This window comes from Pseudonaja textilis, chromosome 2 (assembly GCF_049901715.1).
Source record: "Pseudonaja textilis isolate UNSWEBS1 chromosome 2, rPseTex1.2, whole genome shotgun sequence".
Classification (NCBI taxonomy): domain Eukaryota; kingdom Metazoa; phylum Chordata; class Lepidosauria; order Squamata; family Elapidae; genus Pseudonaja; species Pseudonaja textilis.
The window spans coordinates 90113279-90136759 of NC_141991.1; the positions used below are offsets into that span (position 1 = coordinate 90113279).

The 23481-nt window shown below is 35.9% G+C and overlaps 1 protein-coding gene across 1 annotated transcript in view; it reads right to left on the reverse strand.

Moving 5' to 3' along the window:
• The window catches only part of DOCK2 (dedicator of cytokinesis 2), a 316322-nt gene that overhangs the window by 214952 nt on the left and 77889 nt on the right, over positions 1-23481 (reverse strand). The window contains exons 24-26 of the mRNA XM_087924559.1: positions 19505-19575; positions 18996-19099; positions 9007-9152 (exon numbers count right to left, since the gene is read on the reverse strand). Of these exons, the coding sequence (XP_087780685.1) occupies positions 9007-9152; positions 18996-19099; positions 19505-19575 (321 nt within the window). The remainder of the gene's footprint in view (positions 1-9006; positions 9153-18995; positions 19100-19504; positions 19576-23481) is intronic.

The window sequence follows — 23481 nt, forward strand, 5'->3', positions numbered from 1 at the left end:
GGATTTATATTCCTTACAGACAGCTGGTTATATGCATTCTTTTAGAGAGTTGTTAAGGCCACTGGGAAGCTTATCTGTGCCCTCAGTAATTCAGGTCACCCATTTGCAAGGTCAATCAATTGCATTACTCAGGTGACCCTGAGGACACAGACAAATCATTCAGGGTTGATACAGTCATTCATTCATTCATTCATTCATTCATTCATTCATTCATTCATTCATTCATTCATCAAATCTGGAGACTGTCCATCTCAGTCATAGAGCAACAAAGATGTTACATGTTCAATAAAGGAATTTCTCCTTAATTTTATATAGCAATATTTTTCACTTTTAAACAATGACTCATTGGCTTCTTTTTACCATTTGATAGCATTGCCAGCTTTTCAATCTGTTCACAAATGCTGCTTTCTCATGCATTTTTTCCTCATCTAATGTTATTTTCAGCATCAATTGGCCACTCACCATGTTTGCTCTATGGGATGGGTTGATTTTAAAAAAGAATTCACAACTCAGTCTTTCTTTAGTGGAAAAGCATAGTTCAAATATTAAAACTTTCTTTATCATAGGTATTTAAAGACCCCTGAAAGTATAATTCTAGTAGTTTTCAATCCCATAATGTGATAAAATCATTTAGGTATTCCTAGTAGGAAAATGATAGAAACCTAATCAAGAATTAGAGCTAACTAGAGACAGTCACCTTAATGACTGTTTGAATATACTCAGGCATATGAGTTGTTTTTCCTGTTTTATTTGTTTTATTTTGGTCTGGCTTTTTAAGGATTCATTTTATCCTGCTGTTCCCATTTTAAACTTTTAAGATACCGGCTTAAAATACTTTCATTATATTGATTTTACCTTTCCCTGAAAAATCTTGTTTTGAAAGGCAGTGCATTCTTCTTTGTAAATAAGCAAATCTAGGTTGGGATTGCCTATTGCATTGAGTTGTAATTTGATATGTGAAATTTGTATGTATATGAACTTATCCAGTGTGATCCAGTGTAATTTGATATGTGTAGTTTGTATGTGCTTTGAACTTATCCAACATGGCTAATAGCTTTATAAATAATGATTAAATAAGCTGTGGTTTGACACAATATGTGAACCCGGTGATTGACTCCCAGAAATTTCATTGCCACCTACTAGGCACAATGAATCTGGTCATTTAACAGTGTTTAAAAACACATAGAATCTTATTCTAATTTACACCCAATCTGGAACAACCTGGCAATTTGAGAAATGACTCAAGCCATCCCAGATTTGGAGCTGATAGAAATGCCATGATTGAAATATCACACCAATGGAGATTGATATTAGTCCTCATCTTGGGTGTTATATCAAAAGCACATGTAATTTTTGTTTTCAAGAATTGGCAAAAGTCCTAGTGAAAGCACATCTCTATCTCCATGGATACTCCATCTGTATTAAAGTAACTGTAATTAAGATGAACGGCTAGGAAGTTAGAATAAAAATCTGTAGAATTAAAATAATTATTAATGGATACAACATCCTGCATCTGAATAACTCTCCTGCATCATATTATAAGTTGGGTTCATATTTAATGGACCATCGGTTCTTTTCTATTTGTGCTTATAGATCTTTTTAATGGATTACAGTACCTTCATAATTCAGTAAGCTGTGTTATCTGTATGGAACCCTTTTTTGTTGCACTCTGGTTTAGAGTGGCTTTAAGTAGGTTAGATAAATAACTACAGTGGAAGTAGAGGTGATTGATGCTTCTTCTCATATTTTTAGAAGTAGGACTCTACGCATTATGGAAATTGAGCAATACCCTGCCTGATTTTTTTCATTGCTGATGCTGTAAACCCCTCCTAGAGCAGTTTATGAGGTTATTGTCTTGCTGAAAAAAAGTATCCTATATGCTGAGAATGATGGGATGTGCCAAAAAAGGCACCCCCTTCCTTCTATGAAAAGGAATAGATATGATACTCTGAATGTCTTGGAGAAAATAATACCTAAGCTTGTTATTTTCTGAGTTTCTGTCTCAGTTTCCTTCAGTTCACAGGACAGTTTCTTGCATCTATAATTAAGCCATTGTTTCTGGAACTGTATGACCATAACTTTATTACTCTCACTTCCTAAGCTAATTAATAGGGTTATATTTATACTCAAATAATTAAGTAATTCTTATGATTCTCTGGCTGCACTCACTCATATACTAAACATCGGCTCATTTTATCTATTCATAACCTATCCTGTCCAAAATCATATCTTCCGCTATGTCATAAACTATGGTGACTAGCTAGAAAGCAAAAATCATGAAAACAGGGATTAATATAGGCGGATGACTGTTTACTCTATGGGAACAATAATTTTGCAAGGGACTTGTTTATTTTCTTAATTGCTACTCTCTACTAAATGTTAAGCAACTTCATAAATTATCACAAAGTAGCAGTATCTTTTATATAATATGAGCCATTTTTCTAAAAAAAAATAATTTGGGGAGAAGCTTGGGTTTGATAGAGCATTGACTGAAATTGCAATCAGTGCCTTGACATCAGTGGTCTTTGTGTTGCCAACCCTTCATTAATCCAGCCTACATTAAATATGGGTTTTCCTGCTTCAGTGCAACTTAAAATCTTGAACAAATGCTTTGCCTAACTTAATTAAAGCAGAAATACATAATACTCTTGACACTTGCACTTTCACAAGAATATTAAAATTTACAGATAATAGCCATGCACCTACTATTATTTCCCTAAGCCTTCTTAACTTCATCTTCTTTCTTTGATCAACTGTTATAGTCCCAGATCCCACAGTAGGGCACAGCAATTTCCAAAAGCAGCATCTGGCTGTTTGGCAGGTTTCCCAGCTCCTCTTGGCAGATCTGGCATTTTCAGAGGGCATGTCATGTATTGCTGCTGGGTTCTGACAGAGGTTTCCTAAGAGGTTGTCCTCCCTCCCTCCCATCCACTCCCTCTGCCTTGATAAGTCTAACAAATAACTCTAAGTCCAAAGCTTCTTGAGAGCTCTCTAATTAGATGCCACACTCTTCCCAAAAGAGCTCCTCAAAATAGTTGCTGGCTAATTAGGTTAAAGTTTACATTTTCTCAAAAGGCCCAACTTGAAGCATTTACAAGTCAGTTTTTAAAAGAAGTTACAGATTTCAGATCCAGGAGAATACCTGTAGCTCAGGGTTGATATGAGGGGTCTTTGGTGCTCTCTAAGCTTGTTTTCTTGCAGACATTTTATTACCTAAACTAGGTAATATCATCAGTACAGAGAGGAAGTGGTTAAGCTATTTTCTAAAGCACCTGTAGGCCAGACAAGGAATAATGGATGGAAAATGAACAAGGAGAGATTTAACCTGGAAATAAGAAGAAACTTTCTGACAGTGAGAACAATCAACCAATAGAACAGCTTGCCCTTGGAAGTTGTGGAAGCATCATTATTTGAGACTTTCAAGAAGTAGACTGCCAGAAATGGTATAGGGTCTCCTGCTTAGGCGGGGGATTGGACTAGATGACCTACAAGGTCCCTTCCAACTCTGATTATCTATATCTGTACTAGTCAGAGCTAAGACAAACAAGCATCATTCCATGGTTTAAAGAATAGAGAAGAGTAAGGAATGGATGAACTTCTTTGTCTGTAGAGATAATCCATGCAGAAGGAAATATATTCCCTGGGATACTGTCTAAAGATACACTGTTTATATGTATGCAGAGATGAAACACAGTCTCTTGTAAGCAGGATAAAAAGGCTTTCAGAATCAGGAATCTGTGATTTAAGTAACATTAAGCATAATTATTATTAATAATTAAATATAATAGATAGGTTTTTCTATACAGTCATACCTTCATGAGAGGCCCCATTTGCAATTATGATATGTGCATGTTGCTTCTTTTGACATTTTTAAAAAGTCTGCAGTATTAGGCAGATCTCCATATCCACATCAAACCTATTAATACCTGCAGTATATCTTGACATTTCACATTTGGCAGATATTTAACTGACCTGTATGAAACCAGTTACAGTTTGTCACTAGCCTTTCTGACACTGCTATGTTCAATATCTTTTTCACTTGGTTGCCACTGGTGGAAAAGTGATACAGCAAGTCACTTTCTTTCAGCTGAAATGAAGTTAATTCAAGGGCGACTGTTTTGTACAGCAAAACATCACCACTACCAACAGGTGGCTGCTAGAAGTCAACAAAGAGATCTATCTTTCCTGACATCTAGTGGTGTACTGTAGTTCTACAGACCAAATTTGGTAGTGCACCCATTTTTATTTACAGGTGAAACTCAAAAAATTAGAATATCGTGCAAAAGTTCATTTATTTTAGTAATGCAACTTAAAAGGTGAAACTAATATATGAGATAGACTCATTACATGCAAAGCAAGATAGTTCAAGCCGTGATTTGTCATAATTGTGATGATTATGGCTTACAGCTCATGAAAACCCCAAATCCACAATCTCAGAAAATTAGAATTTTACATGCAATCAATAAAACTAGGATTGTACATAGAGCAATATCAGACCTCTGAAAAGTATAAGCATGCATATGTACTCAGTACTTGGTTTGGGCCCCTTTTACAGCAATTACTGCCACAATGCAGTGTGGCATGGAAACTATCAGTCTGTGGCACTGCTGAAGTGTTATGGAAGACCAGGATGCTTCAATAGTGCCCTTCAGCTCTTCTGCATTGTTTGGTCTCATGTCTCTCATCTTTCTCTTGGCAATGCCCCATAGATTCTCTATGGGGTTCAGGTCAGGCGAGTTTGCTGGCCAATCAAGCACAGTAATCCCACGGTCATTGAACCAGGTTTTGGTGCTTTTGGCAGTGTGGGCAGGTGCCAAGTCCTGCTGGAAAATGAAGTCAGTATCCCCACAAAACTCATCTGTGGAAGGAAGCATGAAGTGCTCCAAAATTTCCTGGTAGACGGCTGCATTGACCCTGGACTTAATGAAGCACAGTGGACCAATACCAGCAGATGACATGGCTCCCCAAATCAACCCAAACTGTGGAAATTTCACACTGGACTTCAAGCATCTTGCAGTGTGTGCCTCTCCATTCTTCCTCCAGACTCTGGGTCCTTGGTTTCCAAATGAGATGCAAAAGTTGCTCTCATCAGAAAAGAGGACTTTGGACCATTGAGCAACAGACTAGTTCTGTTTTTCTTTAGCCCAGGTAAGATGCTTCTGACGTTGTTTGTTGTTCAGGAGTGGCTTGACAAGAGGAATACATTTGAAGCCCATGTCCAGGATCAGTCTGTATGTGGTGGCTTTTGATGCACTGACTCCAGCCTCAGTCCACTCCTTGTGAAAGTCCCTGACACTTTTGAATGGCCTTTTCGTTACAATCCTCTCCAGGCTGTGGTTATCCCTGCTGCTTGTGCACCTTTTTCTTTCACACTTTTCCCTTCCACATAACTTTTTATTAATGTGCTTTGATACAGCACTTTGGGAACATCCAACTTCTTTTTCAATTACCTTTTGAGGCTTTCCCTCCTTATTGAGGGTATCAATAATGGTTTTCTGCACAACTGTCAGGTCAGCAGTCTGTCCCATGATTGTGATTCCTACTGAATCAGACTGAGAGACCATTTAAAGGCTCAGGAACTCTTTGCAGGTGTTATGGCTTAATTAGCTGATTAGAGTGAGACACTTTGAGCCTAGAATATTGAACCTTTTCACAATATTCTAATTCTCTGAGATTGTGGATTTGGGGTTTTCGTGAGCTGTAAGCCATATCTTCTCAATTATGACACATCATGGCTTCAGCTATCTTGCTTTGTATGTAATGAGTCTATCTCATGTATTAGTTTCATCTTTTAAGTTGCATTACTGAAATAAATGAACTTTTGCACGATATTCTAATTTTTTTAGTTTCACCTGTAGATCAGTTCCTTACAGTGATAACTTCATCAGTGACTATCTATCTATCTATCTATCTATCTATCTATCTATCTATCTATCTATCCATCCATCCATCCATCCATCCATCCATCCATCCATCCATCCATCCAATTATACCTAAAGAGGATATCTTAGGAACATGACCAACCAAATTGCTTCTGTTGGTAGTCTATACTTGGTTATATTAGAGTGGAAAATAAGACACTCAGACCTCTTCCATCAGCCTGAATGAACTGGGCTAATTGTCATAGGTTCCACTTAACCAAACTGTTCCATTCTATTGCTACTTAATGTTGTGTTAAATTTATTTTTATTCTAGTCATCTCTTTCCTTTTTCATTATACCTAATATGAAATTATAATTTGCATCCTTCTTATTATGAAATGATACATTACTTACATTCTACTAACATAACCAAAGATATACTTTTTATATTTACTACAATCAGAAAGTTGTAACAGAATGAGGGAGCGACACAGTATCAGGAAAACAAAATGGATAATTGGAAGGGTAAAAAAAAAAAGGAAAAGAAGTAAAAAAAAACACAGATGCATCTAAGATATGTACACACCCTGGAAAAAATATAATAGGAATAGAAATATTAAATGCATCATTTAGTAATAGTGGCAGTGAGATGTTTAAGTCTAAGTCCCCAAAATAAACTTAGAATGTGATTTATGACAAAAACAAGTCCTGTTTCATCATACTGTTTAAACAATAAAATGTGTGTGTGAGAGAGAGCTTTAACACAACTTTTTCCTCACTGAAGTAGAGCTTCAGTGGCCAATTAAGGGTTAGTGCATTGTCAGAATCCTGTGTAGTAAAAATTATATAATAGATAAGAGACAAAACATCAAAGTACATTACAGGATCTATACCGTACTTACTCTATAATTATCCTTAAGAACTGTACTTGAAGTGTCAAGGGGGTGTGACAGCCACCCGGTTCAAATAAAGTTTGCTGCTATTGTAACAGATTAATTTATAACCCTAGATAATAAACCCAGCTGTAGAAATTTATGGTGGGTGGTAGCAAGAAAAAATGGCCATATAAAATCAAATATTCTTATTATTTTTCTCAAAGGTGATCTTGCTGAATGGCCAAGACCCAAGCAAATAACTACAATCCATTCATACTTATTTGGGAAATAACTTCTGGGAATACCGTGAGATTGTCAAATTAAATCTTTTCTGAGTAGGTTGTGAGAAAGATATCTCTCTCCTTTTTTATAAAGGCATAATAGTAATTGTGGCAAAGCATTTAATCAAATGTACGAACAATGAAGTTCTATTAATACATGAGGGGAAATCATAAATTAGGTTAAACATTTGCCACCATTAATTGCATTACACCTCTGAATTAATTAATCTGGAAAATTAATTAAATTAATTAAAACTGGAAAAATGGAGTTTATGCTCCCAGTTCTACAAGTATTTCATTTCTTTTCATGTAGTGTAGTATGTTTAACCTTCCTTTCTCCTTGCCCAGTATGAGAAATAAATCAGGATTCCATTACACTTCTGTTGTTTCTGGATTGATGACGTGAGAGCCCATATCATTGTTTAAAATAAATTCCACTTAAGTGAACAAGCCAGCCTCAAAAACCATAGCATAAAATTAGCTTGCTTTGTAATTGACTAAAGTTTATTTTAAATGACAAGTTTTTGATATACAGCACCACACCAGAATCATGCAAAAATGGAACTGAATCTTTGTTTACTTTCTCTGTTCGTGTAGGAGTAAGAATGGTGTACATGTCAGAGACTTGTCATTTAAAATCAGAGCTTTCACTAGGGGCACTTTTTGCTTATGTGCATAGTATCAACCTTTGGTTACTACTGTATGTGAATGCTACTTTTATTAGGTTTATGAATATTGAAGAGGCACAGATTTCTAAGTCCATTTTTAAGCTTCAATCAAGTAACTGTCCCATTTAGTGCCATTTCAAAATATAAAATTTAGCAATATATAAAAAAGTGACACCCAATGTAAGAAACTAATGGATAGTATTGTTCTTGCAAAGAAAGCAATATTTGAGAGATGTGGGTTTAAAAGTTCAGTATGACTCTGTCAAATTTCGGATTGATAAGTCTGTTTCCTATACCAGTTTGTAATTTTTTATTTGATAGTTTCCATTATATTTATTGTACTGTAAATATTCTAATGGTTTCCAAACTCCTTAAATCTGCCAAGAGTTGTACAGGCGTGCAACTGAGCATATCTATAATGAATAAATAATTTCCTTTAACAGGGTTTGATTTGATTCAAAGTGTTCAAAGCATAACCACTCATCTGCTCAGCATAAAAAACATGAAAGTGAATAAATTTTGTGGAAGATACTGAGATAATATCCAAAGAAGTAGTCTTTAAAAGATAAAGCAATAAGATACTTTCATCTTTCAAAGAATAAAATTATTGCTATGCCAATCAAAAATAAGATCCAATTTTAGTGATTTGAAATCTTTGACAGTGGATCACTAATGGATCTTGCATGTGTTTTCATGCTGCAATTAACAAGAGAAAAATTTTTTTTAAAATGGCTGACATGTCACCATGGAGACTGTAGTCTGGAATCTGAATGAATTACTATCTGATGCATGTTGCATGCATCGGATTATATCTAGCCTCATAACAAACAAACAAAAATGGTTGGTGACATCTATAGGATCCAGCATTTTTATCAAACTGACAATAACAATGCTGCATGATACACGTTCTTCCCCTTTCATACATGGGAACACAAAGGGAAGGAGCTTGCGTTCATTAGATAAAATGCTGTTTTATTGAACTCCTCTTGAACTCCTGCAGAGTTCTCTGGCACCACATTTCACATTTCTGAAATCATGAAAATGACTATAATTCAGATTTGTCTCCACTGCCAACTTCAACCAACGACTGATATTAAAAAAAAAAACAAGCAGTGTAGCTGTTACGTAAGTAGTGCTGGTGATTATTTTTAAGTTTAGCTGAAAGGATGTTGCATGTCTGCAGTATATTTCTGTTTCCCACACCATGGTTTATGTAGATCTAGACTGATTATTTGGATTGTAAATAACTGGTACACCTTAATCAACACAGACTTGATAAACTGGAATCAGTTATATAATCCTGACATTTATTGGTACTCACTGCTTCTTGACAGCTGAGAACTTCTAGGATGCTGTTGAGTAATTCAATGCAATATTGTTTTTCTTGTTTCCCTTGCATTTCAACACCTGAATCCAGCAATTCCTTCAGTTCTTTGGTAATTACAGGGAGGAGGATATCTCTACATTCTGAAAATAAACAATTTGGTACTTAGAGGAGAAATCAAGTCACAAATATTTTCATATTTACTGTTTCAAATGTTTACAATGTAGCTCTCCCTGGTACAATCATTCTTAAAGGCAATTGGAGGACACTAAAATTTACATTTTCAATTGTAAATAAAGGTATATATACAAAAGAAACAGATCTGCTGAATTATAAGAGGAACACTATGGCTACATCACACTAAGTACTGGCGAACTGACTTTGCAGGCACTGTGTGTCTTCTTTCAAAGTCATCATTCTAAAATTTGTCATGTTCTCTCATAATTCCCTGGAGAAGATTAAAAATATGATGAACAGCTAATAAAGGGCAATAAAGGATGCTTAGCAATATAAACTGAGTTAAATTCTGTTTTGATTCAATTATATTCAGTTAATATTGTCCACAAGTATAGTCCACAAAGTCTCCATAACAATAAGTATTTGCTTGTTCATATTCTGAAGAAAAGACAACAACACACAACCAATCCACTCCATAACATCAAATCAGTATTTATGGCAGATATTCAGTTTTATAAAATATGGCTGTGTGCATCTAAAACACATAAGAGAAAGCCATCTATCACCTTCCTTTCCCTGTATTTAATACATGCCACACATAACATTAAAAAGAAAAGAAAAATCTTACCAGTCTAAATATTTATTTTCCTGACAGAGTCAGCAGTACAGAAGAAGAAAATACAAAGTGGGATGAAAAGATTCAGTGAAAAAATAGTGTGATAGACAAAATTCCTTTCCCACAAATAATTTATAGTTTCCAAATCTTCAACCGTGAACTAGTGCATAAACAAAGCATTCCCACACTAAAAGTGTGTTATGACTGACTTAGTGTGAAACTATTTTTCCTACGTTAATGGAAAACCTCAGTAGGAGCTCTTCAGTTTTCTCATGCACAGTGGTATTTCTACAAATTATTTGGTTCTATGAAAATATATGTTCTTTTTGTTCACTGTTAAGAATTATTAAGATAAATTTGTGCATCTGAGTTTGTGTGTGTCAGTGTGTGATGGTAGGGAAAAATTGTTATGACAGATGTAGAAATGTTCTCTGGGTAGCAAAAATATTAATTAATTAATTAATTCTGCCAAGGAGGTAGTATTTGAAAAAAAAGTAATACATCCAAATTATGAGGAATTAATAGGTTCTGAAAAAAAATGGAGAATAAAATCATTCAACAAGGTTTGATCCCTGAACCCATAAATAGTCTATTCTTGAAGGTTTGGAACTTACTGAAATTAGATGAAATGGGTCTAGGATGTTGCTGAAGGATGTTTGTGGAATTGTTATTTTTTTAATTGTATTTATTCAAATTGGATGCTGCCCAACTCAATGAGACTTTGGGGAGCCCACAATCACAGAATAACAATAAAAACAACAATGTACAAAAATTAGAACAGTATAAAAATAACTACAAAGTAATTGATTGTATACCATGAAGTCGTCTATGGAGATTCTCAGTCATCCAGGTCATGGTTGTCCCAAAAGGTACTTTTTCAAAAGGTAACTGGACTTTCTTTGTTTTATTTGAAGACATTTTGCTTCTCATCCAGGAAGCTTCTTTTTCAGTTCTGACTGTTCAGAAGCTTCTTTGATGAGAAGCGAAATGTCTTCAAGAAAAACAAAGAAAGTCCATTGCCTTTTGAAAAAGTACTTTTGGGAGTGTCATCAAGTCATTGTTAACAATTAGTGTCATATTAATACATATTCCATGTGAACAAATTAACTATGTGGGGACAATCCAAACAAGAAAGCAGACATAAAGCCTCACAAACAGGGGAGTTCCACTCATTCTATCCCAAGGAATCAATAAATAGCCACAGCTGTCAAGGTCTTTGGGAACATTTTCAGGTAAAATATGGAAGACCTGGTTGCCCTGGCAACCTCTGACAAAGATTGAATGATAGATCTTTTAAGATTTAATAATGCAATTTATTATTCATAAATCTTAGCCATTGACATAAATGAAGTAATACATTTAGCAAAACAAATTTATCCCAAACTCTTATTTTTGACCATTTTAATTTTAAATACAATATTGCGACAACTCTAAAATATATGAATAATTCTGGGAATGGAGATATATGCAATATGCATATGTGTGTGTGAGAGAGAGTGGGGGAGAGAGAGAGAGAGAGAGAGAGAGAGATTCAGCAGTTCCTGATCAGTTCTAGAAAAGTTTGGAGAACCAGCAAATACCACCTCTGACTGGCCCCGTTCCCATCTATTCTCTGCCTCTGAGTCCCAGATGATTGGCTGGGCCTTATTTTGTTACCCTGCACAGGAGAACAGAACTAGAAACAAGTTAGTGGGGTGGGAAGGGAATGGTATTTTGCAGTAACCTTTCCCCAGGAGCGGGGAGGGAATGGAGATTTTACAGTATCCTTTCCCTGCCATGCCTACCAAGCCACACCCCAAAGCCATGCTATGTTCACCAAGCCATGCCCACAGAACCAGTAGTAAAAAATTTGAATCCCACCACTGGTGTGTGTGTGTGTGTGTGTGTGTGTGTGTGTGTGTGTATGTGTTGTATGCATATTTGTATATGTGTATATATGTATGTACACGTGCACACATGTATAATGTACATTTATTCCATGACCCAATAAATAGAAATTTCTTGGTAGTCATCCAAGTTTTCAGTTGTTCTAATGCTTGCAACTCTTAAAAGAAAATAAGAGGAGATGAATTGGGTACATTTATGCAGGCAGAGCACTAAATGCTTATGTCATTATGGAGCTGAAAAAGTTATTGAGTGAAAAGGAGAGCTGAAACAGCAGGTGTAAATTAACTGAGACAGGACAATTAAAATGCCTACATTCAACAGTAATGGGAAGGTGCTTCGGCTGTAGAAGTCAGGAGTGTATAATTAAGACATTCTTGCCCTCCTATTGTCCCCCAGATGTGTTAAAACTCTGAGCAGACAACCTATCATATTTGAAATGCTCAGTTTTGTAGGAGACAAGTATGGATGGAGACCTGTCTGAATGATGCCATGTAGACATGGTCAGTCATGTGGAATTTCCTCTGACTCCATTTATGTAGGACTCACACAGTCAGTTTCCATTGACTGAGAAGAGTATTCTCTCTTATTCTGTTTCTGAATGGAAAATAAACTATCACTTAGGACCTGGGTTGTTGTTGTTGTTGTTGTTTTGCCAATCCTATAAAAATCTATACCCAGTTAGTTTCAAAATATGCATCACAGATTTCAAACATCTCTTACTGTGGGGAAACAATATTTTGTGAATATATATCAGAAATAGATAACCTGTAAGAAAATTGGAATATATACTAATTGCTGTGAAATTGGAAAAAGTATGCTAACCATGCAAGATGGGCTGCCTACTATTTATGAAATATTGCAAACTATTTCATGCAGATTTCCATTCATCATGGACATAAATTAACTAATAACCAACTTAGCATGCTAATCTTTGCTATTAAGATAACATAATCATTATCTTTCTAGACTTTAATTTTGCTATATTGGCTTTTTATTAGTGCTAATAGGAATTTATATAGCTGTTTATTCCTATTACATTTCAGATATCTTTAAATAAAGTAGACAATCAATTCTTAATTCCCATTATCCAAAAAATAAAATGTTATATTTGAATTAGTTTTACCTGTACTGGTGGCAAACTATATTGATTATACAAGATAGATGTTCCTTTAATAGCTTGTATAGAATTTCTTAACCTGCAGGACATATTACAATGTCTCAGAATTAAAGCTTCATGTGATGAGCCAGAACAGACCATAAGGTGCTCAGCTGCCATATAAAGGAACTATTTACATGCAGGGGTGGGATCCGACCAGTGTAACTACCGGTTCAGTGTGGGTGGCGGAGCCTTGTTTCTGTGTAGCCTGGATTAATTGCTTTGGGGGGGGGGGTGCTCTGGGGGTGAGATTTCTCTGTGGCCTGCCAAAATTTTCTCACAGCCCACCAAGTGGGCTGTGGCCCACTGGTTGGTGACTGCTGCTATAGAAACCGATTGAGGCCAAGGTTGAAATGTAATACAGGGTGTCCTTTTAAAAATACAAATACAGTGATATCCAGTGTTCATTGTTAATTGATTCCAGAAGAAGCAATGGATATCAAAAATGATGAGTGCAAACAAATTTTTCCCATAAGGAATAATATGATGAGTGAACTTGACACCGACAAGTTCTAGCTTGTGCTTTGAGTACCAAACAAATGATGAATAGAATTTCATCTAGAATAAAATTTTCACTTCAAAATGCATTGAGTACCAAATTTGACGAGTTTCAAAACAGTTGACTAACAATATACTACTGTACTTATGCAATTCCAAAATTATGAATTTTTACTATAGGAATGCTTTAGACTTGTTTACAGTAAGATATGCCATTTTTATAAAAGATGTCAATTAGCCTATTTTGGACACATCTAGGCAGACCTGGAAGAAAAGAGTCAAATTTGATTTGTGCTTGGATAGCAGAGCACCAGGCATAGGGAAAATCAGGGAAAAAATTCCTGAAAAAAGCAATAGCAAACCATTCCTTCACTTTTCTTAAGAACTGTGTATCGTACTTATAGCCTCATTAGAAGTGTCAAGAAGTGAACTTTATTCAAAAGAAATGTTGATACAAAGCACAGAAGTGATGTGGGTTTGCTTGTCATTTCTCCTTGAAATATTTTTTAAAATTTTAGATGTAGGAGTAACTCACTTCTAAGGAACAATTGGGAAAAGGACTTGAAAGGGAAGAAGAGAATCATGGGAAAGAGAATTCACTACATTCTTTCCATTTATTTTTCAATAATGTAAAAATTATATGTATCCTACTTTAGAATACCTAACATGTCACAATACCTTGTGACTCACTATCTTATTCCTTATGGGAAAAATTTGTTTAATGACAGAAAGTCATCCTGGAAGTACTCCCTATATCCAGAGAGATGAATTTGCAGAAATTCTTTCTGCTGTAACTTTCAGAGGTATATACCATAATTTAATAGTTCAGCATACATATTGCAAAATGTTTTGGATTATCCCCTAGGCTATATAGAGTCTCTTATTTTATCTTATTTCATTCTTCAACATAGTGACTAAATTAGTAGACCAGCGAAATACTGTGGACATAATATATTTAGATTTCAGCAAGGCATTCGACAAAGTACAACTACAACCTACTTCTTGGTAAGCTAGAAAAAAGTGGAATAGATAGCACCACCACTAGGTGGACTCGCAACCGGCTGTCAAACCGTACTCAACGAGTAGTCCTTAATGGGTCTAAGTCTACATGGACGGAAGTAAGCAGTGGGGTGCCACAAGATTCTATCTTAGGCCCAGTACTCTTCAATATCTTCATTAATGACTTAGATGAGGGAATAGAAGGGGAACTTACCAAATTTGCAGATGATACTAAGCTGGCAGGAATAGCTAACACCCAAAAAGATAGGCTCAAGATCCAGGTGGATCTTGACAGACTAGAACACTGGGCCATATCTAACAAAATGAAATTCAATGTAAAGAAAAGTAAAGTCCTACACTTAGAGAAGAAAAACCAAAAGTACACATATAGACTGGGAGAAACCAGGCTCAACAGCAGTAACTGTGAAAGGGATCTTGGAGTCTTAGTGGACAACCAGCTAAATATGAGCCAGCAGTGTGCAGCAGCAGCAAAAAAGCTAATGCAATCCTAAATTGCATTAACAGAGAGATACGAGATCAAGGGAGGTACTAATACCACTCTATAAAGCCTTAGTAAGACCACACCTAGAGCACTGTATTCAGTTTTGGTCACCACACTATAAAAAAGATGTTGAGACTCTAGAAAAAGTATAGAGAAGAGCAACCAAGATGATTAGGGGACTGGAGACTAAAACATATGAAGAACGGTACAGGAACTGGGCATGGCTAGTCTAGTGAAGAGAAGGACCAGGGGAGACATGATAGAAGTTTTCCAATATTTGAGGGGCTGCCATAGAGAGGAAGGGGTCAAGCTATTTTCTAAAGCAGTGGTCGCCAACCAATGTGCCAGGGACCACTGGTGGTCCACGAGAAAATTTTGGTGGTCTGCAGAGAAATGTCACCCCCAAAGCAATTAATCCAGGCTGTGCGGGAACACAAGGTTGTGCTGCCCACATGGCCCATGGGAACACTAGGCTTGCATCGCTTGCATTGAGAACAACACCAGGTAGTGAGGGGATGGGGGAAAGAGTAGAGGGGGGAACTTGTGCCACTCTCTCCACACACCTTGCCTGGCCACCAGGCTGCTTCTTTCTTCTTTTGCTTTTGGCTGCATGCAAGGAAAGCAGCAAAAGTCTTTCTTTCTCTCCCCCAAACTCCACCAGAAATGAGTCTTTGGGACCCTGCAAGGCATCTTGCTCCAAGAGGCTGCGCCATTCTGGCAGAATTTGGGGGAGAGAAAGACTTCTGTTGCTTCTGCTGTTTTCCCTGCATGAAGCCAAAAGTCTCTCTCTCTCTCTCTCTCTTTCCCCCTGAGAAGGGAGCTGAAGATGGTATTCTGTGATCCCAAATAAAGAACAATCAATTGGTAGAAAAATGGGATGGGGAATTTTCCTACAGACTTTTTTGGGGATTTTCCCAGGGTATCTTGTCTGCAGGATTTAAAATTATGAGTTTGGTGGCTCCTGAGGTCCAAAAGGTTGGTGACCCCTGTTCTAAAGCACCTGAAGGCCAGGCAAGGAGTAATGGATGGAAACTAAACAAGGAGAGATTTAATCTAGAAATGAGAAATTTTTTGACAGTGAGAACAATCAACCAATAGAACAGCTTGCCTTCAAAGTTGTGGGAACATCATCACTTGAGACTTTCAAGAAGAGATTGGACTGCCATTTTTCAGAAATGGTGTAGGGTCTCCCGTTGGGTGGGGGGTTGGACTATATGACCTACAAGGTCCCTTCCAACTCTGATTATCTATTATCTGTCTCATCACTTCATGCAAAACCATTTGTAGCATCTCTCTAGTTCAGCAGATGTTTTTGTACCATGGATTCATTTGTCAATATGCTTGGGTTCAAGATAATTTTCCAAGTACACTATGTCACTGTGACAGTTCTTTTGCAATTTTCAAAGTGTTTTTATTTTATTTTATATATTTTAATACTCAAAAGTGGTAAGCACTAACAAATTTAATGGGACTTAATTCCAAGTATTGAGGTGTTGAGGTTTTGGCCTCTCTTAATGTACCAGTGGGTTCATAGAGATTCATATATCCATGAAGTATTGATCCATAATTTATTCAATTAACCACATTTTTTGGATCTGCATGCTAAACTGTTACACCAAACATGCACATTAGGTTTGCACAATTTGACTGGTGATGACACCAGTGGTTGACTAGTTTGTGCTCTGGTATTTCATGTGAACTCACTCATGGAATCAGCCACTGACCAGAATCAACAGCTTCACATTGTCTTGCTAAAACTAACAGTACTTTTTTTTAAGAGTTCTGCAGCTACAGTTTTTAAAATGCAGAAACTGTGGCCATCATAAATTATTTGGCATGTAAGAAAGGTTCACTTGACAGATTTATCAAGTAATTGAGCAGTCACTTAAAGGAAAAAAAATGTCTCCCCAGCAAAATTTGCAGTTTAATTTGTGTCCTTTAATGGAGATATCTGACTCAAAAAGATCCCAGACAGATTTCAAATTTCATGTTACCATTCCCAAATGAAACTCACCATAATTCTAATTTAAAACCTCCAATATCTTTTAAACAATATTGATATTAATCTTCAATCTTATCACCTTTTAACATATGAGGACCAAAAGCAACAGAGGGAAGAGGGTAAAAGCATTAGATCCTATCATATTTATACTCATTCATTAAAAAGTCACTTTTATATAACATTTAATTTATTAATCTTATTTTGACTGATTTAAATCTTCTAGATGAAAACATAGCATTGAGATGTGAAAAGAATTTCTTGATTTCTTTTCATCATATTTTATAAAACTCTTTGAGACAATTACATAGGCTTCCTCCAGTCACAATTAATGGCTTTTTTACAATCAAAAATGAGAGGTGGCTGTTTTGCAAACGTTTTCATGAATAGTTAGAAACATTCAGAATAACCTTTCTATATTGTTATTAAGTTATGGGTTGCCTTTAATAGTTTTTGACATAACTTACTTTTAAAGTAACTAATGGGATGAGATTTCCCCAGTGAAATCCCAGAGGAAAAGTAGATGCCAGTTAGTTTAACATTTCCTCTAAGTAATGTTGTAGAAATTTCCAATATACCTAAAATTTGCTAACTAATTTGAAGAACTTGTATTTATCTGGTTTCTTTCAGGCTGCATGCATATACACCTTTTACAAAGAAACTAGGATCGTGTGCTACATTAAGTCAAAGCATCACTTGCTCTTATTCTTCACTGACAACAGTTCAAAAAAAGTTATGACATCAAAAGGCATTTTGGAGAATAAAATGGGTTGCCTCTTTTGGCCATATGGAATCAGTGAGAAAGATTACTGTTTGTAACTATGATCAGGGGTCCATCCCTCTAAAACAGATATTTTTTTCCAACTCTAAAATACATATTGTCCAAACAAATGGCATGGTTCCAGGTTCTCCTCTAGGCTAACCACTTTCCACCCATGACAGCCATATGAGACAGGGAAGACTTAGGTTCACATCTAAATGCTTCTTCCTTTACTACACTGTAACTGAAAAACATCTCACTGCAGTGGCTTTTCCCTTGTGACTATCTACTGTATTCAATCTATCTATCTATCTATCTATCTATCTATCTATCTATCTATCTATCTATCTATCTATCTCAGGGGTCTTCAAACTTGACAGCTTTAAGACTTGTGGACTTCAATTCCCAGTCATGTTTGCTCAGGAATTCAGGTTCAAGTTTGAAGACCCTTGATCTATATCTCTCACCTATTATCCATCTATCATTCATCTATCTATCTATCTATCTATCTATCTATCTATCTATCTATCTATCTATCCATCCATCCATCCATCCTCATTCTATCTATCATCATTCACATTTCAGCCTTCTTACCATTAAAAATAATCTGGAATTGGGATAACTGCAAAAACCAAAACAAGAGAAATGCTAATGATGTTTTTATTTCTTGGTAGATTGGACATACATATTTACGAAAGTTGCTTGTTCTGAGGGAATAGATGCTGCCAAATTTCATATGAATACTTTCAAAAAGTTATCCAGCAAGAACCAAACCAAACACCATTGTTTTTGTTAATAATAAATACTTCCAGATGAGAGGCCCAAGTGAAATGACAAAAAAGCAGTGCTGCTTCATAAGAAACTCTATCAGAGTGGGTTCTCTGAGCCTCTAATTCTTAGACTAGTTTGGTTCTACCCATTTTCATAATGTGTCATATAATATATGTAGGTACATACATAATTTTGTATTTATTTATTTTGTCATGTTTGTGTAGTGCATATTGGAGGTGGTGATGATCCTTTGAAAGCTTTTATGCAACAAAATTTCATTTTAACGTATGCCGATTAGTGTACATTCAAAGTGACAATAGTTATTCTAAGTCTAATATGACATTGGAGCTGTTCCACTTATGGCCCCTGGAAGGCCAAACAAATTATGGTGCAATCCTGGGTAGAAGAAAGTTACTTATATGCCAAACACAAGCAAAATCCATTTTGTGAGAGGTAGTACAACACATATGTATGTTTTTAGTATTAAACTAATGCTTTTGAAACCAAAAATTATAGTGGTTTGGGAAGGTTAAATTTGCTAATGCAACTTTAGAAGAAGCCATACCTATGACCTTTGAAGAGGACTTTATGAACACTAAAGTAGTTCTAATTGTTACTTACCTTGTTTTTTAAAGAGACTGCTGTGTACAATTTCTGTCATTGATTGAACTTTTTGCTTCTGCAAATTTGCTGGAATGCAGGCAAAAAATTCATGTAAAAGCTGGCTGTAGATAAAAAAATATTGATCAGAATGTTTGGTCAGGAAATTGTTAAGACTTAAGACAGTCATGCAAAGAGTATGAGGAGGCTTTTGAGAAAAGGTATTAAACAAATAAGAAACTATATGGAGTCCCTTGTGTATAGCAAGGTAATTGGGGAAAAAAAAACCTTAATGAATAAAAAATTAAAGGCTCTATATCTAGTTGCATGAATTTCATGCTTTCTGGGCAAGTTTCTTATGCAAATGGTATTGCTTACATTATGCTTGAAATTATGTAAGACTGAGCCAGCAGAATCTAGATTTATGCCAAAAATATACTGCAATCTGCAACGTGACTATCTGAAGGCACATGCTAAAATTGCAAGCATCTAAATGCCCTGAAGCTTTGGAATTCCAAATGTCATCTCACCTAAGCAATCTGACATCAAAGACTGTTTCTACATCTTGGAGAACAGATGCAATATACTTCAAGGCAGCCATCTGAAAGAAAAATAACATAATTAATCATATTTTTTGTTTTTCAAAGCTTACATAATTTAGATCTAGATTTCACTAAAAACCCAAACAGGACATATATCCAGAAACGTCCACATGTCTTTAGTAAACTGGACTCTGGAGAGTATAGCAAAACCAGCATCTTCCAGGCTATTTGTTAACCGAGAAATGCCTTACCATTAACTTTTCATTTATCAATATAACAGCCTATAATTTTTTTACTAGGTCTCTTGCTATTGACTCATACCTATGACAATTATATATGGACTTTATCAAAATCCACTGTCAAGTCATTTAGATACATTTTTTTCATGGTAAATTGATCTTCCATATGTCCTTAACAATCTAGATTTTTCTAGAAATGGCTCCTACTGTGCATAATAGGTATACATTTTCTTTCTTTGGGGAGGTTCCGATTTTAAGGAGCTTCCTTATGGAGGAAAAAAGTTACTGGGCACATGGGATCAACAGAGGTCCTGGGAATGTGCAGAGATCAGTCCCTACCCCAAATTCTAGATTCTGAAAGTCAAATTAGATGACTATAATGTGAAACATCTCCAGGAAGCCCATGTTCACAACAGAACTGCAAAATTAAGCAAGTCATGTATGTAACCTTTTTTACTCACCTGTACAACAGCTACCAGTATATGTTTAGCACTAAAAAGCAATAACATCTTGGGGTCTGACTTAGGACTTTTCTAAGAGGAATATCTCACTTTCTCTAGGTTACTTTGACTGTTAAATAACTTCCATAGAATAGTGAGAAAGTCTCCTGCCTTTCAGAGTTTTTTTTAAACTATACAGTACAGTATGTTGTATATTGATCATAATATTCCAGCATTCACCTGCCTTTTTATTTCCTCCCAAATCCATTTCCCAAAACATAATTATTGCAGTATAAAAGTTGAATAGATACATGTCACCATTTCTGGGATATGAGGAAAGGGAAGCGTTATTATAAGCCTAATGTGAATTGTCTTCTGCTTCAAGAAATGCCTGCAAAAAGCCAGGTTGAATGTTGGCCTTTGGTTGGGTTTAAATTCCCAAAGCTAGGAAGTTAACAGAGTGAACTAGCCAGTCATGATCTGATGGGTGTTTTTGAAAACTAACTAAAAGCAAGGGAAAAAAAGTCAGTGTTATTTGTGTTTTGGTAATGGGAAAAAGCATCCCTATCAATATTAATTTAATATATTTATGCACTGTGTTGTTTTTATCATCAATATGAGTTGAAAAATTGCTGATTGGAGTTGCCCAGAGTTTGATATAAAATGGACATCTATATAATGCATGTGTGTGTGTGCGTGTGCATGTATGTATGTATATTGATTGTATTTGCTCCTGCCTACTTTGATGTTTTAGAAATAATAATTTCTAATAAGCAAAGTCACTCAGAATATTAGCCATGCTCATGGCTGTTGAATATTTATGAGGGGGTATTTGACTATTCCCACTACAACGTTAATATTTTAGCTGGTTCCATCACAACAAATTTATGACTGTAGAGGATACATGATGAAAATTAAGAGTCTCTCAAGTTTGATAACAAGGAAACAAGTCTTTGCGCTTTTTTTTTACTATCGTGGCAGTGGAACTAAAACCATGGCACAAAAGAAATTAAAATTTTCCAGGTTTTCCCCCCCAAGAATATATTGTCCAATAATGCTGTCCAACAAAGAAACACTAGAGTTATGAAAGTATTGCTTGCACCTCCCACAGAATACATATATGAAGAAGTGTTAATGACCCACCAAGTATTACACTGCTATAATTTGCAAAGGAAAGTAAATATGCAATAAAAAACAGTTGTCAACAAGCTTCCCTTCCAGGAGTAAAAGATGCTTCTGAACACCATTTGCAGAGAAAGAGCAGCAGGAGAGGGCTGTGAATCCACCTCATCCTTCTGAGCATCAAACATTTATTTATTTATCTTATTTCTACACTGCCTATCTCATCTAAATGACCCCGGGTGGTTTACAGTAAACACATAAAACTGGTTTATATGCATAAGTACAGCAAAGTTAAAACAGAATTAAGAATGAAGTTAAAATTAAGATTTTTGTTGTGTTCGACTCTTCGCGACCCTTTGGAGCATAGCACATCAAGCCCTACTGTCCTCTGCTCTCTCTCTCAGAGTTTGCCCAAATTCATGCCCATGGTGTCGATGACACTGTCTAACCATCTTTTCCTCTTCAACCATCTCCTGTTCCTTTTGTCTTCAATCTTTCCTAACTTGGTTTTCCAGTGACTCCTCTCTTCTCATTAGGCAGCCAAAGCATATGAGCAAAGTTAAGACATTACAAATTAAAAAAGGGCAGAGGGGACATCATCACTTCACCAGCCACCCACAGGGTCACAGTCTCTCTCTGATCTCCATGCCATACCCCATGGCTTCATCAATCAGTCTCTTCTTATATTCTAACCAATGGCATGATTGATTCCATTTCAGCTCCATTTTCAAGGCACAGTATTATGCACCTTCAATCCATCAAGAAAACTATCATGAACAGTCCTTTTTATAGTACTGCTGGGGTAAAGGAAACTGGTGAATTAAAATCTGTTATGTATTTTTATCTCATATATCTTTCAAGAAACTTGGGGTGATGTACAGCTTGCATAACTTCTATTATGTTATCTTTATGTTGATTTTTGAGGTCAACAATTTTGGAGATTGCTTGTTTTACCTTCAAAACAGCTGGAAACATAAACATGCAAAAATAATATTGTAATGGACTTCTGGTTTGGGTTTCTTTGGCAATGGACCGAAATCGCGATTGTGTGCGGTTTTGATCCATGCTTGCTGCTGGAGCGCCCCGAGCTGCCCGGATTCGGGGCTGAAGCCACCCTGTAGATGTGGTGAAGAAGGGGGAGCCATTAGCGGGGTTGAGGAGAGCCTCATCTCTCCTCCTTGGCTAGCCATTACTCCCTTCCCAAAGGCAGTTGCAGCAGTGGTCAAAAATGGCCACCTCAAAGAAAAACCCAACCAGACAAGATTGTGCAGGAGGAAGTTTAAAGGAGATAGTTTGACTGACCAGGTTGAATAGAGAACATCTATTTAAGGTACCTGGAACTTGAATTTTAAAGACTAATACAATTCCTAAAAAAGATTTTAAGCGGCAAAAGAAAAAGGGAAAGGAAATGGAATTGGCTTTTTTTCTTCTCACATTGACAGTTTTAATTGACTTGGAATGTTAAGAAAATTCGAATAAGAAATTGATACTAATCCACTTTGACATTAATAGGCTATTTCTAGTTGAAAATAAAATGTCAAAGGGATAAAGATTCTTGGATAATTTAAAAATTTTTCTTTAAAAAAAAAAGAAGCATCAGAGGGAAAAAGGAAAAAAGAGGGTGGGATCTGGAAAATGGAGGAGGCCACCTGGAACTTAAAAAAAAAATTGATAGTGGAATTTTAACAAGGCTTGCCAAAGATACATTGTAGCTGAAACTTTGTTACAAGGTAACAAAGACCCTGGAAAGAGAAAGTGAGAAAAGAATCAAGAAACAGTTTTGGTTTATTGGATGATTCTGGAACTTTGGATGGAGGATCCTAATGAAACAAAATAAAATCAATTGGGGGTTGTTTAAAATTTTTTTAAAATGGCATCACTCCTTGAAGAGTTAAAAATTAGACTTAAAGAACAAGAAGAAAAAGCATAAGAGGAAAGAGGATCTTTTGGCTTCGTATTTCAATTTTTAGAAATGGAGATCTTGAACTATGAAAAACAAGAAACGCTGGCAGAACAAGAAGGGTGGGACAATGAAGAAGCAATCTTTAATGACCAAGCAATTTTAAGCGGGGTATAAAAGGGAAAGGGGGGGGGAGTTAAAAACTTAAGAATTGAAGCAACAACCAAAAAAAAAAAGAGAGTAATTTGAAAAGTAATCATAATA